This window comes from Leptodactylus fuscus, chromosome 3 (assembly GCF_031893055.1).
Source record: "Leptodactylus fuscus isolate aLepFus1 chromosome 3, aLepFus1.hap2, whole genome shotgun sequence".
Classification (NCBI taxonomy): Eukaryota; Metazoa; Chordata; class Amphibia; order Anura; family Leptodactylidae; genus Leptodactylus; species Leptodactylus fuscus.
Window position 1 is genome coordinate 131870951 of NC_134267.1, and position 20282 is coordinate 131891232.

Genomic DNA, 20282 nt, shown 5'->3' on the forward strand with positions numbered 1-20282 from the left:
TATATTTTATATAAAATAGTCATGTCACGTTGAAGATACTACTATAATGAATTTATAACCACTATTTACTATGTTCCCCCTCCTGATGATTTACTATTACCCTCCTCCCCCTGCCTGCCATTTTTTTTTTTTTTTTGTATATGCTTTAGAAGAAGCAGAGCAGTAGTACAGTGTATTGTAGAAGTGACCAAATAATTGTGTTATAAAAAATTGTAAAGAAAAGATGAATGCTGGAAAAAAAAAAAGTCACGGAGGACTTTTTCTAGTTTCAGTTTAAAAGCAATGGACCCCATTATTGTCAATAGGGCCACTGGGCTGTGTGTGTAACTGCTGTTGTAGCAGTCCACTTCTCTGTTGTTTGGGCCCCCGATGAACCTGAACAACGGAGAGACAGCATTAGTGTGAAGTAAACATTTCATGCATGGTAAAAGTTTTAAAAAAAAAAAAAACCTGTGGTGTTTTTTTTTTTTTTTTGTTCATCCTGCCTTTTCAAAAAATAAATATACTGTAAAACGATCCAAAGGTTGTGCATACCGCAACATAGTGCCTATCTATCTATCTCTCTAACTATCTATAACTTACTCACTACCCCTTCTACCAAAAAAGGTCGCATAGACACAGAAAATACATTTCTTATGTTGTGTTTATCTCATGGTGAACACATTTCACATACATACCGTATATACTCGAGTATAAGCCGAGTTTTTCAGCTCAGTTTTTGGGCTGAAAAAGTCTGCCTCAGCTTATATTCGGGTCATTACGGTAATACCATAGTTACAGACCCGGCATACAGACATGGGGGTTGGTGCCGGGCCGCAGCATTGCCACGCTCATAGCAGAAGTCCCGGGGCCTTCTAGCAGAAGTACCGTAAGTACTTCTGTAGTTTGCAATGTACAGCATCACCATGGTGATGCTGCGGGCCCGGCACCCGCCCCGGTGTCTGGATGCCGGGTCTGTGCTGCGTGGTCTGTAGCTATAATGGCGACCGCTCTGCTCCAGAGTGGTCACCATTAGAATCGGCACCTCCACTGTAACTCTTACAGTGGTAATGCCGGAGTTACAGTGGAGATGCCCTCCACTGCGGGGAAGCGGCAGGCGCTGCCATGCCCCTGGAGAGAGGAGAGAGCGGACGCGACCGCTCTCTCAAATGTGGCCCTGAAGCGCTGGGTTATCCCCGGCTGCCAGCAGGAGCGCGTACCTCAAAGAAGACCTCGGCCGCCGGAGCTGAAGGAGAGATCCCCGGCAGGAGCACGTACCTGAAGACCTCGGCATGCAAAAGAAAAGCTGGCCGTCGGCAGAAGCGCTGAGGGGAAATCCAGGCAGCCGAGTCTGCTGAGGATTCCCCTCAGCGCTTTTGCCGGTGGCCGGCCACAGTTCCCCTTCAGGTCCGGCGGCAGAGGTCTTCCTTCAGGTCCACGCTCCTGCCTGCGTCGGGGGATTCCCCTCAGCTCCTCTGTACAGGCTCCCCGGCTGCAGTGCTTTTCTTTTGCAGGCAAAAGAAATGACGATTTTTGCAATGTATTGCAATGCATTAGCATTGTAATGCATTGCATTAGTGATCAGACCCCCTGGGGTTCAAGACCCCTAGGGGGTCTAATAAATGCAAAAAAAAAAAAAAGTAAAAAAATAAATAAAGTATAGAAAATTCAAATCCCCCCCCTTTCCCTAGAACACATATAAAACTAATACTGTGAAACATATACACATTAGGTAACCCTGTGTCCAAAAACGCCCGCTCTACCAATCTATAAAAATATTTTTTGTGTACGGTAAACGCTGTAGCTGGAAAACAAAGTTGTCTAACTGCCCCTTCCCTGAGACTGTTTTTTTTTCCCCTCACTTGGAATTCAGCCTGGCTGAATATAGGGGATCTGCAGTGCTCCTATTCCGTCGTGAAGGGGTTCTGCAGATACGCCTATACAGCCAGGCTGAATTCCAAGTGGGTAAAAAAAAAACAGTCCTCAAACTCAGGGAAGGGGCAGACAGACAACCAAAACACCCCCTCCCCTTCCCCAGCACCTACTGCACCCAAAAACTCCGACCATTTTAATTTCTGAAATTTTCCAGTAGCTGCTGCATTTCCCCCCTCGGCTTATACTCGAGTCAATAAGTTTTCCCAGTTTTTTGTGGTGAAATTAGGGGGGTCGGCTTATACTCGAGTATATACAGTAAGTGATTTAGAATTTTTTATTTTTTTTTTCAATTGCAAGGGGAGAAAATTTCCAATTTGCCAAGAATTGGTTGAGTTAAAGTTGCAGTCCATTAGTCCTAATCTGTTTGTTTAGTTCTGAAATTAGTTTTTGTAAATTTACAAAATTAGTGAGTGACAGATGCATACTTCTCATTTATTTTGGATCTTTGTTAACAAAATGGTTGTTAAATATGTTTTATTTTTTTGTCTTTTTTTTTTTTCATCAGAGGAAAGTCTTAGAGTGTGCAGAGCTTGTACATAAAGTACAATTATGTCTCTGTCAATCATTTGTGCTAAAGATTATCTCATAGACTGCTTTACAGGAACCTCTCAACGGAATGCCATTATGGCATGCTGAATCGGCATAATTGCAGAATAATGATCATAGGGGAGGCTTGTGCTCCGCTATGCTTTGATGAGAATTGTCAATTCTGTGGTGTTAATGCTTCAGTAATAATTTCTAAATTGTTAAGTCAACAATGTGCATCCACTGCCAAAGTGTAAAAATGTGAGCATGTGCAATGTAGAATATTTCTCATGTCAGTTATAGACTTGGGAAATGTAAAAATTGTAGTATTATTTAAAAAAAAAAAAAAAAAAAGTCAATGATGAAAGGTTGCAACGGCGATGAGTTTTTTTTCTTATAATTCTGTAACCACATTTATAGAGCCAGGTATGGCTGAACATAATATTATTCACATAGTGCAGGAAAGTTATAGAAATGCTCAGTAGGTACAGTTTGGATACCTTTTACTGCGAAAAGACTGCGAGGAAAAACAAAACATATTTTACCAATAATTTAACAATCATCTAAATTTTATGAACATCCAAGGCAATCTAACAAAGACATGTTTGACTACGTTTGTCATTTATACAACATATCTGTGGCTCTAGAAAGGTCATACATACATAGTGGGTACAGTTGAAGACAGACATATTGTTAGGTTTCTTAATTGTGTTATCCCTCTTGCAACACCTCTCATAACCATTGCTCTGCAGCTAGTCAGAGCTCTGAGATGCTGAGACACCTTGCTTCATTCTCCTATCAGAAGCTAAGGAGGGATATTTAAATTCTTCCCAGAAGCTCTTTTGTTCCTGCTATTGTTACTAGATAGGAGCTGATCTTAGTACGTATCTGTTTGCTGCATTGGTAGTAACTGAGATTGGCTTGTTTTAGTTATGTCCTTGCTTGCTTTGTTTGTGAGCACTTGGATTTGACCTTGAATCTGATTTGGACAATTCTGTGCTCTCCTGACTGGTGGCTACCAGTCTTGTAACTTGTCAAATCCATCAAGCCTCAGCTAGTTCGGCTCAAGACGTCAGGGTCGCATTAGACTCTACCAGTCAGGGCAGTGGGTGATTTAAGTAGCTTGTTCTACTGCTTTCTATTATGTTAGGTTTTGCATTCCGTGACACATTTCGTCAAAGGTGTAAATTAAAGCTTTTGGGCCTCAATGCAAAATCTGTAATGAGACTAACACTTAAAGGAATTCTATCATTAAAATGCTATTTTTTTTGTCCCTAACACGTAGGAATAGCCTTAAGAAAGGCTATTCTTCTCCTACCTTTCGATGTCTTTTCTGCGCCGCCGTTTGGTAGAAATCCAGTTTTTTTTCTCTATGCAAATGAGGTCACCCGCAATACTGGGGGCGGGCCCCAGCGCTCAAACAGCACTGGGAGTGTCCCCAATGCTGCGAGAGAACTCTCCAGTGGCGCCTCTATCTTTGCCTGGAACGTCCTTTCCTTGCATCTTCTTCCAGTGCTGGCTTCAAACTTCTACGCATGCACAGTCAGCTCTGCCATCAGACCTCGGCCAGAGCCGACTGCACATGCCCATGGCAATTTTCCTGTGACCGCTTACACAGTAAACTAATGTAAGAAGCCATTTTCTTGTGGCTGCTCATACAGTAAGCTGGGGTAAGCGGCCACAAGAAAATGGCCACAGGCATGCGCAGTCAGCTCTGCCCAAGGTCTGATGGCAGAGCTGACTGTCTAGAAGTTTGAAGCCAGCACTGGAAGAAGATGCAAGGAGAGGACGTTCCAGGCAAAGATAGAGGCGCCACTGGAGAGTTCTCTTGCAGCATTGGGGACACTCCCAGTGTCCCCAAACCGGGATTTATACCGAATGGCAGCGTGGAGAAGACATCTAAAGGTAGGAGAATAGCCTTTCTCAAGGCTATTCCTATGTTTTAGGGAGAAAATTTTTTTATTTTAATGATAGAATCAATTTAAAATATGAAATCGATAATACTGGTATCTACTTCTATTGCAGAGAGACCTTTGGGTTGCCTCAGGCTCCAGGACTCGGTAGCTATTGCTACTTTTGCACCCTGTAGAGCTGTACTCCTTCATTTGTCCATCAAGCACATGGCCAAATGAAATAGGTATGAGAGGCAGGGAGAAAAAGAGGTGTATTCTACAGAGTTCATGGGATTTAATGTATTTATTTGTAACACGCAAAATGTAATGTTATACCTTTTCTGCATGTTAATTTCCCTTTAGGTAGTTGTCATTTTTTTTTCTCCATTAACCTGTCAGAGTGTGAATTTCTTAACTCTTTCCTGAACAGCTTTCTGCATATGTTCTCCTTTACTGTTCAGTAGAAGCGATCCCCAATGCTGCCATGTAGACTCAGGCCACCTGTAAAAAAATAAAATAATAATAATCTTTGTACTACAGCAAGGTTACCACATGCTAATGGCTTTCTTTTAACACAAGAACAGATGTACACTGGTTTGAGGACACCCTCAAGGTATGGCTGAAGTAAAATGAAATTACAAGATGGATTACAAATTTAGAATACAATTAGGCAAAATTCAAAATGTGTAAAACCATAAGGGATTTATAAAGATTCTGACACTGGGCAGCCCTGTATACTCTGCTGACCTCTAAATCTTAAGTGTGACTCGTATTGAGTGACCCAGTGTGGCTAACCCACATTTCCTTCTGCTTAGCAGACAGTTGTATATCTGTGCTGTGAAATGCACGGTATTTCTCAACTATTTGAACCAAAATTTGGGCCAAATATGCCATGCACATCAGTTTGTAAAAGTTTCTTTACATATGGACAAGGCTCACTGTTTGACTAGGAATTATACACATTTATCAAATTCTTCTTTACTTAAAGGGAGCCTATCATTAGAAAAACTCTTTTTTTAATTAAAGGGCTTCTACCATTAAAAATCTTTTTTCTATGGCTAACACGTCGGAATAGCCTTTAGAAAGGCTATTCGTCTCTTACCTTTAGATGGGATCTCCGCCGCGCCGTTCCTTAGTAATACCGGTTTTTACCGGTATGCAAATTACTGCCTGAGAACAGGATCCTGCGCCGCCTCTATCTTCTGCTGGATCCTCCCCTTCTTTCTTCGTCTTTCTTCTGACGCCTGCGCAGTTGGTCTGCCACTCAGACACTAGTAGAGCCGACTGCGCATGCGCGCAATTGCGGCGTTGGAACTATGGCCGCGCATGCGCAGTCGGCTCTACTAGTGTCAGAGCCGACAGAGGTGAAGCCGCCGAAGAAAGACGAAGAAAGAAGGGGAGGATCCAGCAGAAGATAGAGGTGGCGCAGGATCCTGTTCTCAGGCAGCGGTGGGGATGCCCTCATCGCATTTTCAGCGCTGGGGCCCGCCCCCATCGCTGCCAAATAACTAATTTACATACCGTTAAAAACCGGTATTACTAAGGAACGGCGCGGCGGCGATCACATCTAAAGGTAAGAGACGAATAGCCTTTCTAAAGGTTATTCCAACGTGTTAGCCACAGAAAAAAGATTTTTAATGGTAGAATCCCTTTAATGGAACATTTGAATAGCCTTTAAAAAGGCTATTCTACTCCTTCCTTCCATTCTTTTCTTCTCCCCGCCATTTCTGATAAAATCTGTTTCTGTTGTTATGCAAAATTACGTGGCGTTCCCCCGGTGCTCAGAGCACCCCCTGCATCATAACCTTCCGCCACCCCTTAGCTGATGGTGTTCACTCCCCTCTCCCTCTTCTCCATATCTTCTGCCTTTGGCAGGCATCAGTATGCTCAGTTCTCAAGAGAATTACACGTAAAATGGCGGTCTGGGCTGCACCTTATATTGGTTACTGTGGAATGCATATACTGTATGTATTTCATTACACATATGGCGTAGGCTCTGGAATAAGTAAGTGTATTTGGTGTATACAAACTGTATATATGGAATAGAATTTGATACACCGTTGGCCCCTGTGGTTAATTCCCAATCATGCTATGCATGTGGGGTTTTTTTTGTGTTTTTTTTTTTTATTTTTTTTAACTTCCTTAACTGCGTACCTTATTCTACTCCATTCTTGTGAAGATGGAGTCCTGAAATAGCACCATTGTCTCAATGTTATCACTAAGCAGTCCCCAATCAAAATATGTTCAGTGCACCAAATTTGTTAGGAAAAACAGTCAACCTGTGCCAACTAGCAATGACAAACTATCTTGCACGTCTTACAATCTCCTAAAAGATTCCAACTCACTTTAAAGATGACCAAAGTGGCAGCAAAGATCTGCTCATTAGTGGTGATCTGGCTTATCATCTAGCTCCTTCATATAAAATGTGTTCATTAGGGTTCTTGAACCATAGCTGACAGTCTTTCTTATATGACAAGATGTTTGACACATCAGCGACCGAGCTAGAGACAGTCCGAGTGTTATCAGTGACTACTCCATTGCACTAGCACAGCATTTTCCGACTTGCAAAAGTATACTGATATTTTTGAATAACTAAAAACAGAGCCTAACTTTTTTGTGGGTATATGTAAAATTAAACCCACCACTCACTTAATCAGATAAAATACATGTAAATATATGATGGTGTACACTCAGATAGATATAGAAAGAGATGTAGTGTTATATGTTTAGCTTGATCGATGGCTTTGCTTCTTAACTGGGGAGCATATTAAGTCTGGCTGTACATCTCACATTCGTACGCTGTATATTATATTTAGGGTCTCTTACAGCCGTTGTCTGTTAATAATACCACATAAAATTTGAATTGATATTGCAGTCATTTTTCAGATGATCAATAGCCTTCTGAGAATTATCATCTTTGAAAATTTATTAAAGTCATAACATGCACACCTCTCTAAATGTAAAACACAGTTGAATTAATAGAAAGGATTGCTAAGGTTAAAGAAACATTTTGAGCTGAATAATCTGAGAGTCTACTGAGAAATATTATACATTAAGGGAATTGAAAGAGCTAGGGATAAACGTAAGACGTTACTGAATATAAAATAAGGCCAAGGTTGAACAAAGTATTTGTAGTTTCTAAGCAGGATCGGAAAATCGTATGAATGACTGGTTCAAAGTTTTAGGCTTTTAACTTCACTTCGGTTTAGAACCATTTCATTTCACAAAAGTTAAATGGTGTGTTTATCCTGCTCATATTAATTACCTATATAAAAGGGAATGACTCCCAATCCTACAGGAATTATTACAGATAATGAGAAAAACTGCTGGGAAAAAAAAAAAAAAAGAGAAACCAGTTCTGTGAAAAACGAGTCTCTGATCCCTCATGCATAGGGTCATATTATGTGCTTGCCCTGCAAAAATCTGTAATATAATGTGTATACGATCTCACTACCCAGGGTTTTTAAAGCTGTAGTAATAAAAAAAAAATTAAAAAAAAATCTAAGTATATTCTTAAAGGGATTCAATCATTATAATGGAATTTTTTTTCTCCCTAACACATAGGAATAGCTTTAATAAAGGCTATTCTTCTCCTACCTTTAGAAGATATTCTGTAGATATCCCAGTTTTCTTCGGTATGCTAATGAGTTTTCTTGCAGCACTGGGGGCGGTCCCCAGTGCTGCAAGAGAACTCTCCAGCAACGACTTCTGTCTTCTTATGGCATGCCCTCTCCGTGACGTCTTCTTCCAATGGCTTCTTTCGGCTTTAAATGGCATGAGCGTACTGTGTAAGCGGCCACAAGAAAGTGGCTGCAGACATGCGCAGTCGGCTCTGCCCGATGGCAGAGTCGACTGTGCATGTGTGCCATTTAAAGCCGGAAGAAGCCATTGGAAGAAGACGTCATGGAGAGGGCATGCCAGAAGAAGACAGAGGCTCACTGGAGAGTTTTCTCACAGCACTGGGGACACCCCCAGTGCTCCGAGAAAACTCATTAGCATACTAAAGAAAACCGGAATATCTACGGAACATTAGCGCGGAGAAGACCTCTAAAGGTAGGAGAAGAATAGCCTTTCTTAAGGCTGTTCCTATGTGTTAGGGAGAAAAAAATTCAATTTTAATTATTGAATCCCTTTAAAGAGCTATTTCTTGGTTAGCTAAACCATAAGAATTCAAGGCTTCCTTCTGCTATTTGCAATGTTCCTCAACTCTAAGGACTGTTTTTTCCAGCAGGACAATGCGCCATGCCACACAGCTAGGTCAATCTGTGTGTGGATGAAGGGGCACCACATCAAGACCCTGTCATGGCCAGCCCACTATCAAGACCTGAACCCCATTAAAAACCTCTGGAATGTAATGAAGAGGAAGATGGATAGTCACAAGCCATCAAACTGCTTAAATTTTTGTCCCACGAGTGGCATAAGTTCACCCAAAAGCAGTGTGAAATACTGGTGGAAAGCATGCGAAGACGCATGAAAGCTGTGATTAAAAATCAGGGTTATTCCACCTAATATTTAACTTCCTGAGTTAAAACATTAGTATTGTTGTTTCTAAATGAATATGAACTTGTTTTCTTTGCATTATTTGAGGTCTGACAGCACTGGATTCATTAAATTCCCTATCCCAGAAAAGTGGTGAACTGGCCAAACTAATTAATGAATATTTAGAAATGTGGCATAAATGTTGGTAGAATTGGTGGCAACACTGGGGTTGCTGTAAATGAGAGAGAGCAAGGCAGACTTGCCCAGTCTCCTCTATTCCCTAGGTGGTGCAGTGAACAGGTATCCCAGCCCGGGTAAGCACAACGCTTCTGTGACTTATGTCCACTGTCTGCAGCAGCCCTGGGTCTTTTCTTACATCACATGTAAGTTGGGAGAAGATTCTGCAGTCTGGCTATCTTGGGGTCCTGGGGTTTAGGATGCTATCTCCATGCTGTGTTATCCTCACTGGGGAAGAAGGAGAAGGGGTGTCTACCCCCCCCCCCCCCATATCCTTTCTCCTTACCTGGAATTCTCTCTAGTCTGAGCTGTCTCTGTGCTTGCCTATGCCTGCCTGTGCATTATCTGCAGATGCCATCGTGTCCACCCCTTCCCCCAACGAGACAAGGTGTGGAAATCTGACGCTGTAGTATCCCTTGGCCTGGTAGCTTCCTCCCTGATCCATTCCACTAATTCTCTTAATTAGATATTTATTTGGGGTCCTCTTTTCCTGTGGCCTGCTGGGCTCAAGACAACTTCAGTTTTTCCTTCTTTCAGTCTGCGACAAATCCCAATCCTCTCTAAACAGGAGGTTACAAGTGTCACTGAGAATAAAGGGAGTTCCCTCCATTGTGGGAAAGTATGTGAAGATCTTTTCATACAATGCCACTGCAGTGGCTTACCTGAGCAAACAGGGTGGACCAAAAAGGTCTATCCTTGGCAAAGATAAAAGTAGAAACATTTTTCTGGGCAGAACAGAAACTTCCTTATCAGCAGTTTAACCCAGGGGGTGCAAGAACATAATATCAAATTACTTTTGCTCAAAGACTCTAGACGAGGTTCAGTGGCAGCTAAATCCGAGCAACTTTCAAGCCCTGATGGACAGATGGGGATGTCCATCTCTGGACCTTTTTGCATCAAAGGCAAATGAGATTTAAGATTTCTATTCCCTACCTGAAATAGATGCTGCTATAGGGGTGGATTCCATGAGTCAGCTTTGGTCCCAGGTGCTCCTCTATATACCTTTCCATTTAATCCCAAGGGTTTTGGCAAAGATCAAGGAAGACAAAACTCTAGTGACTGCTCCACCATGTTCCATTCTGGCCTAAGAGAGCCTGGTTCCCTTTTTTCCTCAGGCTTTCAAAAGGAGTATTCTGGATTCTGCCTCAGCTGATGGACCACCTTCTCCAGGGCTCACTCCTCCATCCAAAGTTACATCAGCTACCTCTTGCAGCTTTGCTTCTAAACAGAACCTTCTGATATCAAAGGGTTCCTCCGATAAGGTCATCGCTACTTTTCTTCATTGCAGGAAACCTCACCTCACAAATTTATCTAAGAACTCGGGACATATTCCTATCCTTTGCTAAGAATAAATGCTATACTTTTCCTCCTGACTCTTCTTTGATCCTGGACTTTTTGCATACTGACCTGGATAAAGGTCTACCTTTATACCATCAAGATCAAGGTGGAATCCTTTAGTGCCTCCTTGGACCTCAGGTTATCTGAGCTGCTGATCAACAAGAGATCTCTCAAATCTGCTACATTTATGTTCCACAGTTCACTCTGCATTCCTTCCCCAGGACCTAAAACTGGTTTTGTTGGTCCTCATGGGACCTATCGTTGAACCATTTCCTGAGATCTCCTTAAGACACCGCATCCTCAATACAGCTATTATTTTGGTCAGAATCATGGGTCTTCTATGAGGGCCTTGGCAACTTCATTGAACAGATTTGCCAGGCATCTAGAGGAGCAAACCCCTTTATATATACTCAAACCCCTTTATATATACTTTCTTTAATCATTGCAAGTTAGATTTCATAACAAATGGACTATCCTTTAGCACGCAGTGTCCCCTGCAAGTAAACAGTAGAAAGGCACGTTTGTGGTGGAGGACAGGTTGAGGGAAAAACATTAAAGGCAATAGCTTCGAGGCGGCACGTAGGGTTACAATGCCATCCGTCCTCAGAAAATAGTGGACGAGTAGACAAGGAGAAGGCGAGGGCACAAGATGGAGGACAAGACAAAGAACAGGGGACACACAGCACATAACTTTACCTGTATTCTATGAGTCTATACAACTATAGCGATGCCAAATTTATTTTATTTTACATTTTAACCACCCCATTTTTTTTTTTTCCCCAGCTACAGTGCTCATCATATGGGAGAAATATTTTTATAAGTTTAGTAGAGACAGGGATAACCAATCTATATGTGCTTCACGTTATGTACTTGTGCTGTCTTTGATATGGAAAGGCCGATACCAGACACAGATGTGAACATTGTCAAATTTTATTAGGTCAGAGTGAGTTCACATGAACCAACTGAAGAGTAGAATCCCATGAAATCTGAGATAAAAAGGAATAACCGGTGAATTATATTTACTTGGAGACTGGGTATATAATGATTAGAAAAAAAATCAACCCCTAAGTACTTCTTTAACAACTGCACTGGTATAAACAGATTTAAGAAATTGAGTAATGTACCAATATTAGTTTATTGCAAGAAACAAGTATTAAATAAGATGTGCATTGTAATGAACAAATGGCTTTTTGTAATAAAGAGCACTATTACCGTATTACAATTAATCTTATACAATGATATTTAATTGCATTGTTCTTAAAAGCGAGTGAGTAAGTGGTTTGTCAACCTCTGAATAAGTCTACAGACAGGCGCTTCAGAGATGCTGTTGTATTCACAAATCAAATACTGTGAATTAGGAATGAATATGAGATAATAAGACAGGCATGATGTCAGGAGGGAGGCAGGAAGGAAGATCACTACCATGTCTCAATGAAATCCGCAAGGATTGCTCTCAGTAAATGTTATGCTCATAAATCCCAACGGGAGTGATGTGAGAAGAGCGATGACTCTATGGGTCAGTTTGTGCAGGCTGACCAATAATGGCAATCACATTGACCACTATACTGCCCATTGCTATTCTGTAGTATACAGCACCAATTACTGCTGGAGGCTGCCTAACTTGTGGGCACAGATCATTGGATCCATACTCACAAGGCTACTGCTGGCTGATTTACAGTTAGCCAATGGTGGCAATTGCTGGGTCATGGATAAAACCTCTGTTACTGGACATTGTGACTACATAACACCATATTTATTATGGTGGGTTGTACTAAGTCACTGCCAGCTAGGATGTAATAGTAGGGTGCATATCGCCAAGGAGTTACGGCTAATATTGCTGAACTAATTTGATGGTTTGTGTTGTCATGTAGGGTGACTACAACATTTGCATAGAATAGCTGTAAAAAAAACCCACACATGTGAAGACTTACCAGTCTTTCTCCTAAATCTCATGTGGTCCACCTCTTCACCTTCTGATAATACAGGAGCTATAGTGGTGTTTCCCAACCTTTTCAAACTCAGGGTTCCCCTGGAGAGAGAGATGATTTCCTCGGGCAACCCTACCACATAATTTTTACCAAAAGACAAAATACTTCCTAAGGATGCAGATAGTATTTCGTGAAGGCATGCAGTCATCTTTTTATCCACAATGCTGTGGCACCCTTGCGTGCCATGGCACCAGTGTTGGGAATCATTGATCTGTAGATTTGTAAACTGCTCAAGTATCAGATTCTATTGCGTTTCCTCAGCATAGACTGAGGTCTATTAGTACCGTACTTTCAGGTCATCTTTCATTGTGATAGTTGTTCTTGAAAGACTGAGTCTCTCCTAAGACCAACATAGTCATTGTCAGTGTTAAAAGAGAAGTAATATGAAATATGCCCACACAGGGAATCATTACTTGGCATGCATAAGGAAACTTATTTCCTTGAGCTCCTGTTGACAAGATAGCTAGTCTACTAATGTTAAATGCTCCTGCCCGTTCTCTACAACATCATGTGCACAAATGGCAGGGTTCATAATAAAGTTTTCCTCGGTCTCATCAAACCTCTGTTTTTTTTGTTTTTTTTCTCCCCCTTCAAGCAAAAACTTTGCCTACTGTGCTTGTACTGTATATGTTAAATTTGTTTCACACTAGTAGTAAAATACTATTCAGTTTTCAAGTTCCCCCTCTCTATAGAAAAAGTATTTTTTTCTGATACTAGTTAGAGATGAGCGAGTACAATTCGAAACGGCCGTTTCGAATAGCAAATAACCCATAGGAATGAATGGAAGCGGCCGGCGCACAGACTTTGCCGGCGGCTGGCCGCTTAAACCCCTGCATGCCGGCTACGTCCATTCATTCCTATGGGTGTGTGCTATTCGAAACTGGAGTTTCGAATAGTACTCGCTCATCTCTAACACAAGTCTGAACATTTATCTTGTTCTTTATTTACTTTATTTATCTTGTTCTTTATTATATCTTAATTTGTATAAAATATGAATTCACTTTAAGGATAAATCCTTCTTTAAAGAGGACCTTTCATGTCCTTGGGCACCCGCTAGAAAGATGACAGTGCGCTGAATTCAGCTTTCCCGTTATGTGTCCCTGGTGAAGAGCTTTCGGTGCCGTTACCGTCAGAAACACCCTTCTGACAGTGAAGAGCAACAGTAGAGTCCATAGCGCTGTACTGTGAGGGGGCGTTCCTTACCGCCCAACGATTTCAGTGTAGCACTGTGTCGCAATCTGAGGTGGTGTCTTATTAAAGAGAAAATGCTGGGACAAATATCTAACGTCTAATTTGATTTAGCATTTTCATGTTTAGCTGCTGCACTGACTTCTAGACAAGTCTTTTTGGGATTGACAGCTTTCCCCGAATAAACTTAAATACAGTTAAGGCAGTATCGGGTGGGTTGTTGTTTATGCAGAGGGCAGATGGACCAGACTTTTACATAAAAATTCTCGATCAAATAATAGAGGACTTGATCATATTTTATACTTTTGAGCTCAGCCCCCTCAGATAAGACAAAACTCTATCTATATACCTTATTAGAGCATATGGAAGCCATACAGGAGGGGGCCCGAAGAGAGGATATCCTTTGTGTCAATGAGAAATTCTGTAGTAGCAGACTCTGTTTCCCCATGCAATGCATGTTGCTATAAAATATATGCATTTTCATACTGCTTTATGCATCAGCAAAAACAATATTATAATTTATACTCTTTAACTAATCCATTTATTTTCTTCTCCATACAGCAAATACAGACTGCACTTAAATACACACTTGGCTTCATGTTAGTGTGTTCCTGTCTTCTTGTTGTTGGGTGAGTATACTATTGTCCTTGCATACAGTCTTATTAAAGCTATTATCGATCTTTTTGTGTTTATATTGAGGGCCTATTCCAACTGTGGACCCTGAAAGTTAGCGGTTCGCCAATCACAAACGTTATTATACTCTAAGGTCTCTTCTGACCCCAAGGGATAATGAGAGGACGCCCAGGGGAGGTGATTAAAAATCAGAAACAGTGCGACTCCCCTGATGTGGGCTTCGCTGCCGGCTTTCTAGCTTCTCTTGGTCTCCGAGACCGCTGAGGCCTGTGATTAGGCCTCAGCGATCACATGAAGTACGTTGACACCCTTATATGTTATGACATGATTGTGTCTCAACAGTGTGGGATGTCATGATGTCCCTGAAACCGAAAGAGGTCAGAGGGAAGAGGGGGGGGAGTATTTATGTTTTATCACTTAGCCTGGGCCTCTGCTCATTATATTCTCTGGTATCTGCAGATATCCCAGATTGTAATAGAAGCAGTTGCCTTTTGGACATAATTTGTCCAAACAAAACCGGTGGGAAAATCTTGCAAGACGAACCTTGTGAGGTTTGCTCTTAGGGACTCTGCAATATGCTGCCTGAGGCCGAATGGGAGACACGACCCTGGGACTCTCCTGCTGTCCCAAGGCATGATCCTCTACCATAGGTCCCAGTGCAAATGCCACAGGTACATGATGCTGACATAACAACTCTGCCTGAGTTAAAATGGGCTGCTGGTACTTATGAGATGTATGATGTATATAGGTGCTGGTCAGGGCATCTAATCTAACATTAATGGCACCACTAATAGTCTGTAAGCCTGAATAGGGTACCTAATATTATCATGTGATTGACACCTTATATAAGTTTTATCTGTTTGCATTTGGAATATTAGGCTTTCACTCCCTCATAGATTGTAGTTGTCTGAGTGGATGTTTGATCGGTATTCTGCATTGGTGAAGCCTCCACCGTTTACCACTTGGGCCATTTGCATCCTGCAGTGAATCATTGTTTCACTTAACATCAGGTATATGTGGCTTCTTTTTGAGTGATATTATTTGGTAAAAGTATAGTAGCACACATCTCCTCACAGAAAACCAATTTCTTGCACTCACAATAACATGGGTCCAAAGCCAGTATCACTCAAGCATATTCAGCATCATAGCCATCTATAGGTATGTCATTTATGTTGCTGTGGTCACTGTCTCACTATGGAACCTATAGTCCTGATGCATTGACATCATTGCACCTGCTGGGGCATATATATGAAGACTGGCCTATTGAACACATCCCAAAAACTGTGGCCATTCTGGGATAACTATTCTATTATTTTTTATAGGAGATGTGTAAAAAAAACAAAAAACAAACATTTAGGCTTGCCATGTATTAGAAGCTGCAACCTCTCAAAAGGCCAATCTTATTTTGCAGTGTTGCAGATCCCCTTGGGAAGAACTCTCCCAAGTTGATATCTCTAATTCCAGGGCTTAAACTATCTGGAGAGAAAAATATTGTCTTCTCCAGATGGCTAACTTTGAGCACCCAAATGAACGACTCCCTTATTCAAGAAATGGATGAACAACTTCATGGATATTACCTGAACACATTTCTGTGGACTCCTGAAGATCTTCCGCGACTGTCAATTTGATATCTTCCTCCGAGGTCATGTGAGGTTTGGCATAACCTTCATTCTCTTCTCGCACCTCTCCTGTTGAGACTGTGCTCGGAAGAGTTACTCCCACACCTTCTTCCAGAAGCTGTTTGGAAATATGAAGATTTTTGGGTGAAGCTTGAAGGCAAATGTCTTAGTGACCTCTTTTTTGACAGCTGACCTCTCGTGCAGGATTCCCTCCAAAGCCTTATAGCCAACATAAACTTAACTCAGCTCCACTATTGACACTACAAATGGTTTGCCGCTGCACTCCCTCAGGCTTCTAGTCTCAACTGACCTTTAACCCAGTTTGAGAAACTGTTAACTTTAAATTCTCCAGGTATAAGGAAATTATCTCACTGCAAGTCCACCCTTATGGATTCTGCCTCTGCTTACTTGTCGTCTTGGTAGGCCGAACTAGGTCTCGCTATCTGAAGAGAAGGTGGTGTACATACTGTGAACTTCCCACAAATTGTCTACATGTGTGAGATTCCAAGAAAATGCACTTTAAAGCCTATCATCTTTAAGTCCTATCATCTCCTCCATCACATTTTCTCCAGCCTCCATTCTGCTATCTGTACCCAGAAGACTAATCTGATGACCCACTTGATTGAAGCTGCAAAATCTCTTATACCGCAGTATTGGCTACAGACGACTTCCACACACCCCGACCCCCCGTAGCTCACTGGATTGAGAAACTTAAATTGATAACTCAAAGAAGATATACATAAATAGTTTATTGTGATTTTTCCTGCTTTGTTTCTGTTCATAAAGGGTCTTATTCTGAGACCAAATGTTTGTACTTATAGTGTACTAGCAGGAGGACCCGGCTTCGCACGGGTATATTACATTTTATGTTTGTGTAGTGGCCCCATAAGAATTGTCCAATTTTGCACTGGTGTATTTTGTATGTTGTTTGTGTGTATGTCCATAAGCGTCATGTGATTATGTGTATCTCATTTTGGATATCAGTGAAAAACCTGTGATCAGTTGTTATGGATACCTGTAGTAAAGCTGTATCTAATCCTTCCCCGTGTAGTATCTAGTCCTTATTGGTGTGCTACTGTGTGTAGATGCACATAGATGCGTGTGGTACTGTGTAGAGATGCACATATCTAATCCTCCCCCGTGTGGTATTGTGTGAAGAGGCGCGTATCTAATCCTCCGGTGTGTGAAACTGTGTGCAGGCGCGTGTATCTAATACTACGACATGTGGTACTGTGTGCAGACATGCGTTTTTAATCTTCTGGCGGTGGTACTATGTGAAGATATGCATATCTAATACTCTGGTGTGTTGAACTGTGTGCAGATGTGCATATCTAATCCTCCCTTGTGTGGTATTGTGTGAAGAGGTGCGTCCTCTGATGCGTGTATCTCAGTTTGGATATCAGTGCTGTATTGTGATTGTGGAATGACCGTGTGTATTGCAGTTGGGATATGAGTGAAAGACTTGCAGATTTGTATTGGCTAAGGTGGGGGAGGGGGCATTGTGTTGGGAATGCTGTATCTCAGCAACGATATGTCCGAGCGAGTTGGAGTCTCATCTTAAACCTTCCCGAATACCTGAAGTATCTCTGTGCCAAATTTGTTGAAGAGACAAGTATTTATTATATCGACAGTATATAATCATTTAGTAGTTGAATCCCATTTTCTACATATACAGTGCCTTCAAGTAGTATTCAACCCCCTGCAGATTTAGCAGGTTTACACATTCGGAATTAACTTGGCATTGTGACATTTGGACTGTAGATCAGCCTGGAAGTGTGAAATGCACTGCAGCAAAAAAGAATGTTATTTCTTTGTTTAATTTTTTTTTAAATTGTGAAAAGTTTATTCAGAGGGTCATTTATTATTCAACCCCTCAAACCACCAGAATTCTGTTTGGTTCCCCTAAAATATTAAGAAGTAGTTCAGGCACAAAGAACAATGAGCTTCAGATGTTTGGATTAATTATCTCTTTTTCCAGCCTTTTCTGACTATTTAAGACCCTCCCCAAACTTGTGAACAGCACTCATACATGGTCAACATGGGAAAGACAAAGGAGCATTCCAAGGCCATCAGAGACAAGATCGTGGAGGGTCACAAGGCTGGCAAGGGGTACAAAACCCTTTCCAAGGAGTTGGGCCTACCTGTCTCCACTGTTGGGAGCATCATCCAGAAGTGGAAGGCTTATGGAACTACTGTTAGCCTTCCACGGCCTGGACAGCCTTTGAAAGTTTCCTCCCGTGCCGAGGCCAGGCTTGTCCGAAGAGTCAAGGCTAACCCAAGGACAACAAGGAAGGAACTCCGGGAAGATCTCATGGCAGTGGGGACATTGGTTTCAGTCAATACCATAAGTAACGTACTCCACCGCAATGGTCTCCGTTCCAGACGAGCCCGTAAGGTACCTTTACTTTCAAAGCGTCATGTCAAGGCTCGTCTACAGTTTGCTCATGATCACTTGGAGGACTCTGAGACAGACTGGTTCAAGGTTCTCTGGTCTGATGAGACCAAGATCGAGATCTTTGGTGCCAACCACACACGTGACGTTTGGAGACTGGATGGCACTGCATACGACCCCAAGAATACCATCTCTACAGTCAAGCATGGTGGTGGCAGCATCATGCTGTGGGGCTGCTTCTCAGCCAAGGGGCCTGGCCATCTTGTCCGCATCCATGGGAAGATGGATAGCACGGCCTACCTGGAGATTATGGCCAAGAACCTCTGCTCCTCCATCAAGGATCTTAAGATGGGTCGTCATTTCATCTTCCAACAAGACAACGACCCAAAGCACACAGCCAAGAAAACCAAGGCCTGGTTCAAGAGGGAAAAAATCAAGATGTTGCAGTGGCCTAGTCAGTCTCCTGACCTTAACCCAATTGAAAACTTGTGGAAGGAGCTCAAGATTAAAGTCCACATGAGACACCCAAAGAATTTAGATAACTTGGAGAAGATCTGCATGGAGGAGTGGGCCAAGATAACTCCAGAGACCTGTGCCGTCCTGATCAGGTCTTATAAAAGACGATTATTAGCTGTAATTGCAAACAAGGGTTATTCCACAAAATATTAAACCTAGGGGTTGAATAATAATTGACCCACACTTTTATGTTTAAAATTTATTAAAATTTAACTGAGCAACATAACTTTTTGGTTTGTAAGATTTATGCATCTGTTAATAAATCCTGCTCTTGTTTGAAGTTTGAAGGCTCTAACTTATTTGCATCTTATCAAACCTGCTAAATCTGCAGGGGGTTGAATACTACTTGTAGGCACTGTATTTGTTTGTTGCATGTTTACTTTCTATTTAATTTTTTTTTCATCCTTTTTTATGCAAATATCTAATCTTGAAATTGCAGAGACACAAGGTTTCTGCTTGGGATTACTGAAGCGTAATTTGTTTTGATCCCCTCTTTCTTTGAGTATTCATGAAGTCAGTCTGCAATTATATCTAATTGCATGTGCTTGGAGATCTGGTTAACTAGACAAGCAAGCGCACACATATGACCTATCCCTATATGCAGAGGTGAGAGGCTTTTCTATTACATGAAGGTTAATTCCTTTTTTAATTTATATCAGAATTGGCTTAACAAAGCTATTAATCAACAGGCCATTCGCCGTTTCACAAAATCGCATTATTAAATTGAGATGATACCTGCCAACTATTAAATAGTTTTTGACATTACCCTTAAAATTAGTTAAAGCATTTTGCTATGGAGAAAAATCCAGATTTCCCCGTCTCCTTGGATAAATTTATTAGGTAATTATACATGTGACAAGCAACTCTAAGACTGGCACATGGTGTAGTGTAACCGTACATGGATACATAATAAAAGAAACGTACCGTAATTGGGTATGTTGCTTGTTGCCTCAGTTGGGGGTTGCATTGAGGATAAGTCAGTCAGGTCTATCAGGCAATACTTGTTGTTACTTCTGTTATAATTGGAAATCTTGACTATAGTGTGAATATGGGGAATTTATTAAGACCTTTGCTTTATACACTGGTCATATTCTGAAGAGTGCTGGAGTAAGATATACCAGATCTGTTATAGGTATACATCTCTTAATAACTTTGCTGTATCTTTTGGCAGTCTGTGCAGCGGAAAAGCGATTCTGCATCAGCTGTGAGCTGGCATAAGTTTGTGCTATAATTTGTCAGTTTCTTAAAGCATAGCTAAACTTTCACGCAAGTTTTGAATTTGTGTCATTAATAAATTGTGATCTCTTTATTAACAAACTTTGACGCCTTGTTGTGCAGTTCTGCATTTCTCTACAGTTTTCAGTATGGAAGCACGGAAAATAATAGAGAAATGCAGGATTTCGAAGAAAGAAGCTAAAATTTGTTAATAAAGTACAATGTAAGGTAGTACCAGAATTTCACAAGAAGTTAGAAAGTTTATATACCTTTGAAATACATCTGTTGGGATGCACCCCCCCCCCCCCCCGCTAAACCTCATCCACTTTTCTTATCACTAAGAAAA

At 41.5% G+C, this 20282-nt stretch overlaps 1 protein-coding gene across 1 annotated transcript in view; it reads left to right on the top strand.

Moving 5' to 3' along the window:
- The window catches only part of LMBRD1 (LMBR1 domain containing 1), a 120870-nt gene that overhangs the window by 26276 nt on the left and 74312 nt on the right, over window positions 1-20282 (top strand). Inside the window, exon 5 of the mRNA XM_075268354.1 lies at window positions 14123-14190. Coding sequence (XP_075124455.1) covers window positions 14123-14190 — 68 coding nt within the window. The remainder of the gene's footprint in view (window positions 1-14122; window positions 14191-20282) is intronic.